The 5,615-nt window shown below is 51.8% G+C and overlaps 1 protein-coding gene across 1 annotated transcript; it reads left to right on the top strand.

Annotated features, from left to right (window-relative positions):
* The first annotated feature begins 399 nt into the window (after nucleotides 1–399).
* LOC147709083 (uncharacterized) lies at nucleotides 400–5,355 on the top strand. Its single transcript, XM_086925432.1, has 2 exons — nucleotides 400–1,264; nucleotides 4,742–5,355. Exons 1-2 carry the CDS (start codon nucleotides 400–402, stop codon nucleotides 5,353–5,355), a joined length of 1,479 nt encoding a protein of 492 aa, XP_086781558.1.
* Nucleotides 5,356–5,615: the final 260 nt, after the last annotated feature.

Below are 5,615 nucleotides of genomic sequence, written 5' to 3'. Positions count from 1 at the left end.
TTGCAGGTGAGTGGTGATAGGCAGGTGGGTGTTAGATCTTGGGAGAGTTTGGATGTTTTTCCTTCCTGGGCAGAGGGGATTCGTGATGCGGGCAGGGCTGCTCCTGTCCAGGGCACTGATATGCTGAGTGGTTTTGGGGGCACTTTGAGTTTTCCGGGTTTGCCTGTTGGGGGCAGGTCGCTTGGGAGGTTGGAGCCGCCCCGCTCGGATATTCAGCAGGGAGGGCAGGGTGGAGTGGCTTCGGGACCTGCGTCTAAGATTGTTCAGGAGTTGTTGAACTGGAGTAGTAGTGGTGAGGACGTGGAGCCTTCCCCTCCTCGGCGGGGGTTGTCGGTTCGATCTAGGGGGTCTGTTTCTCGGGAGGTTGGTCAGGTGCAGTTTCAGGATTCTGGTTTTTGTATGGCTAGTGGTGTGGATAGTTTTGTCCGTTCTGGTAGTAAGGGTCCCGGCACATCAGTTCGGCCTTTTTCTTTGCAGGTCAGTGAGCGTCGTGGAGAGGCAGACTTGGTAGGGTGGAGTGCGGCCCAGTTGCACCGAGGAGAAGGGAGGGTGGAGCCTGGCGCGGCATACCCCGTACCGGCGAGGGACCCCGGCGCGGTCAACGTAAGCAGGTCAGGCGCGACCTCGTTGGCCCCAACGTCTTCCTTTCAGGATCTCGGCGCGGTCAGCAGAAGCAGGTCGGGCGCGTCCTCGCTGGCCCCAACTTCTCTTGCTACAGGTATCAGCGGGGTTGGCAGAAGCGGACCAGGCGCGTCCTCGCTGGCCCCATTGTCAGGTTCTTTGGATATCGGCGGGGTTGGCAGAAGCAGGACCGGCGCGTCCTCGCTGGCCCCACGTGTTTCTTCTCATCAACAAAGGGATTCATCGTTGGTTAAAGTGTATAAAACTGGTCAACGTTCGGGGGAGTACAGACGGGTCCAGTCGGCTCCCCCGCCTCAGGTGTCTGTACGGGCTGGTAAGGCCCAGGTTGGGTTCGGAAGTCCGCCAAAGGTGTTGGCCCCTCCTAGGTTGGAGGAATCGTTGGTTTTAGATTATGATGAGGAGAGCCCTGAGGAGGGCGAGATACGTGCTGAGGGTGCAAGGGGGGGGCTTTTTCATGCTTCTGATGATGTTTTGCAGGCACCGGTGGTGGTGCGTCCGAGAACTACAGTCTCCAGACCAACCCGGGAGAGCGGCCCCGCGGTGAGGGTTCCTCGGTCAGGCGACGACGTTGAACAGATGGCATGGAGAGCGAGGCCGGCCCAACTGCCTTTATTGAATCCAGGTGAGCTGGCTGGTCCACGGGACAAGCCGTTGATGGTTTCTGTTGGAACGGGGGGGGGATCCTCCTGCAGAGGGTGTGGATCTTAAGCTCCATAAAGGTCGTTATGTTAAGGATCAGGGAGTGGGCACGGGTGACGGGGGTGTGGGTTCTAAGGTGGATTCCGGGACTGTTACAGAGCCCATGGAGGTAGGTAAGGATCCCCCACACAGCAAGGAGCTTAAAATAAAGAAATTGCCTTACATGGGCGTCACGAAACCGTTGGGCGCTCATTTAATGCTGTCCACTAAGGAAAGGATTTGGAAAGGGGAGTACGTGGAATTATTGAAGCTCTTACACAGGGAAGTTAGGTCTAAGGAGGGGTCTAAGGAGGAAGAGTACGAGTTGACCATCGAAAATTGGACTGCGGCATTTCTTATATATGCTAGCGTGTACTGTGAGAAATTCCCTGAGCGCTGTGTGGCCCTGTTTAAGTATATGGATGTGATCAGAAAGGCGCAGATTCCTGGCAGTGGTTATGCCTGGTCACAGTACGATGAGGAATTCCGGGCTCGGATGGCTTGGGATCCTGAAGCGAAATGGGGGGAGTTAGATAATGACCTGTGGCAACACACTATGGGAGCATCAGCGGGTGGTAAGACGATTTTCACAGCTAGTGGGTATCCATTACCTTCACGGCCCTTTCAGGGTAAGCCCACTCGGGGAGGGGTGGGTGCAGCTGCGTCAGTTCAACCTGCCGATGGGACCTGTTGGGATTTTAACAGAGGATACTGCCCGAGAGAATATTGCAAATTTAGGCACGAATGCTCCCAATGTGGTAGAACGCACCCACTGTCCAGGTGTTGGGGGCCTCGAGTTACAAGGGGCAGGCAGTGGTCACAGCAGTCAGCCAACGCCCCTGCTCCTGCACAGCAGCCTCAACCTAACAGGGGAGGGAAAAACACTTCTGGAACTGGGCCCAAAGGCTCATACGCCAGTTAATCCTTTTCACTTGGCTGTGGCTCTGAAGGATTATGGGAATGTTGAAGCTGCTCAGTTATTGTTGGTTGGTTTTCAGGAGGGTTTTCGTCTTGGTTACACAGGGCCGCGGTTGCGGCGGTGGTCAAAGAATCTTTTGTCAGCCAGTGAACATCCAGAGGTGGTACAAGACAAATTGGATAAGGAAGTGCGTGAGGGGAGGATGGCGGGTCCTTTTGACGATTGGCCTTTAGAAAATCTTATTGTCTCCCCAATTGGTGTGGTACCTAAAAAAGAGCCTGGGCAATATCGTTTGATTCAACATTTGTCATGGCCGGAGGGCTCATCAGTTAACGATTTCATTGATGGTGAGGCCGCTTCCGTGTCCTATTCTTCAGTGGATGTGGCCATGGCCCTGGTTGTATCTGCCGGCACTGGTGCGGCAATGGCAAAGTGTGACATCAAATCTGCTTTTCGTTTATTGCCTGTACATCCTGAGGATTGGGATCTTTTGGGGATTCAATTTCAAGGAAAGTGGTATGTTGATAAGGCTCTTCCAATGGGTTGTTCCATATCCTGTGCGCTGTTTGAGACCTTTAGCACATTTCTCCAATGGTTTTTCACGGACACGTCAGGACACCAGCTTGTGACCCACTACCTGGATGATTTCTTTTTTGTAGGCGCTCCCAATTCCTCAGCTTGCCAGAATGCTTTGCGAACATTTCAAACTCTGATGGAATTTTTAGGTGTGCCCTTGGCACCCGAAAAGACAATGGGCCTCTGCGCGACCATGTCTTTTTTGGGGATCGAAATTTACTCTACTGTGATGGAGGCACGCTTACCGGTGGATAAAAAAGCAAAAATGTTGGACCTCTTACATGTGATGTTGAACAAGGCAAAGGTGACAGTGAAGGAAATTCAGGTGCTGCTGGGCCATCTTAATTTTGCTTGTAGGGTGGTCAGGGCAGGTCGAACTTTTTGCAGGCGTTTGGGTAGAGCTCTGTCTGGTCAGTTTTTACCTCACCATCACGTCCGCTTGTCAGCCGGTGTTGAGGAGGATCTGCGGATGTGGGTAGCCTTTTTACACTCTTTCAATGGCATTCCTTTGTACAGAGAAGAGAATTGGATTTGGGACGTCCAAATTTTTTCAGATGCTGCAGGCAGTGATGGTTTCGGTCTTTACTGGCAGGGCAGATGGTGTGCTGAACAGTGGCCTGCTGCGTGGAAGAACGGAGGCAGGAGTATTGCCTTCCTTGAGCTTTTCCCTGTGGTGGTGGCGTTGACTCTGTGGGGTCAGGAGCTTGCTCACAAAAAAGTGCTGTTTCGAATTGATAATAAGGCTGTAGTGGACATTATCAATCGGCAGTCGGCCAGGGATGCTCACATCTTGAAGCTCTTGCGAGTCTTTGTGTTGGGGTGCTTGACGTATTACATCAGTTTTAAGGCCTTACACATTCCTGGAGTGGACAATGACATTGCGGATGCTTTGTCTCGTTCACAGTGGGAGAGATTCCATGGGTTAGCCTCGGAGGCGGACAGGACGCCGACCCGCATGCCAGAACATCTGTGGACTGTAGGCGAGACAGGGTTTTGCAGTTGGTGGTAGGTTCGCTTGCACTTTCCACTAGGACAGCGTATGAATTGGCCAGGAAAGAGTTTTTAGAATCTGGGGCCGACTGGCGCGCTCCGGGCTGGAGACGATCTGAAGATGTGGTACAGTTCATTCTTCACTTGATAGACAGGGGGCTGACACGTGTGACGATTGCTGGAAAATTGGCTGGTATTGCGTTCATGGGCAAATTACTGTGGGGCTATTCTCCTTCGGCAGGGGAGGTGGGTAAGCGCATGCTGGAAGGTTGGTCTAGGGAGAGGGGTAGGGAACACATGGTTCGCCGACCTTTGTCTTGGCAGACGTTAGCCCGAGTTTTGCAGGTTTTGCCCTCAGTTTGTTTGAATGAGTTTGAGGTTTGTCTGTTTTCTACTCTTATGGTTTGGATGTTTTTTGGGGCTTTCAGAGTTTCTGAGTTGCTGGGGTCGAAAGTTACTCTTGGGGTGGGGTGGGGTGGGAGAATGTTCGATTTTTGGAGACGGGATTGCACGTCTGGTTGGCTCGGGCAAAAACTGATCAACACAGCAAAGGGAGGGGCATTTGGCTGGAAGCTTCTTCCCCTTCTGAGACGTGTCCTTTGAGGTGGGCCAGGTGTTTGAGGGACTGTTCGGGGGCTGCCTTAGAGGGCCCTGTTTTCCGACATATGGATGGTTCCAGGGTGACTGAGTACCAACTGCGCATGGTTTTGCGTAAAGCGCTGCGATTCATGGGGTTGGATGAGACACAGTATGGTACGCATTCCTTCAGGATTGGGGCAGCAACAGAAGCTCATAACAGGGGTTGGTCGCAGCAAGACATTATGTCTTTGGGGCGTTGGTCCTCCAATTGTTTTAGGCGCTATGTGCGTACTGATCCTGTTGTGGCGCCTGCGGATGATAAGTTTTCTTGAGTTTGATGCTGCTTTTCTTTTTCAGGTTCAGTGGCCAGCCCCCGTTCTACTGTCATGACGATATGGATAGTGGGACATTCCTTCATTAGGCGCGCGGAAGATCAAGCTATAAGAAGCTATTTTGGTTCCACTCTTGGTTTTAATTCTCGTCTTTTTAATGTTGTATGGAAGGGGAAGGGAGGTATGATTTGGAGGGAGCTTATCCCGGCCTTGAATTCTTGGTTGGTGGGAGGTGTTTGTCCTGACGTGTTGCTCTTGCACCTTGGGGAGAATGACCTTTGTGGAGTGAAGGGAGTGGTTTTATTGAGGGCAATGAAGAAGAAGGATCTTTCTCTTATTCGTCAACAATGGGCGGGTTGCCATGTTTTGTGGACGGAATTGGTCCCTAGAAGAACCTGGAGGGGTGCGATCAAACCTAGGGCGGTTGATAAGGCTCGACGGAAGTTGAATCTGGAGGTTTCCCGTTTTTGTAGAGATCTGGGTTTTGGGCGGGTGTCCCATAAGGACATCCGGTATGACAATGTGGAATTCTTTCGCGGCGATGGTGTTCACATATCTCGTATAGGGATGGATTTATATCTATTGGAATTGCGAGAGGTGCTCTCCAGGTGTTTGAAGATTCAAAATTTCTTGGGTTGAGGTTCTGATTCATTGGTTGGTCGGTTTTGGGGGGCAGAAAGAGAGGAGGGTAATTCCTTTCCCCCTCTTTTCTGGGTGGCGGAAATTGGGCGTTCTTGGTCAGCTGGGACATGAAGGTTGTTGGGTTTTTGATAAAGTTGGGCTATGGCTGGAAAAGTTTAAATAGTTGTTTCGTGGGGTGGTTACAAGGTTTCGGGCAATGTAAGTTGTTGGTGGGTAAATTTTGCAATGTGATGTTTTGCGGTGGGTTGGGATGATAT

Source organism: Lissotriton vulgaris, chromosome 6 (genome assembly GCF_964263255.1).
Source record: "Lissotriton vulgaris chromosome 6, aLisVul1.2, whole genome shotgun sequence".
NCBI lineage: Eukaryota > Metazoa > Chordata > Amphibia > Caudata > Salamandridae > Lissotriton > Lissotriton vulgaris.
Note: the sequence above shows the minus strand (reverse complement) of the source record. Positions and strands in the feature narration are given on the sequence as shown.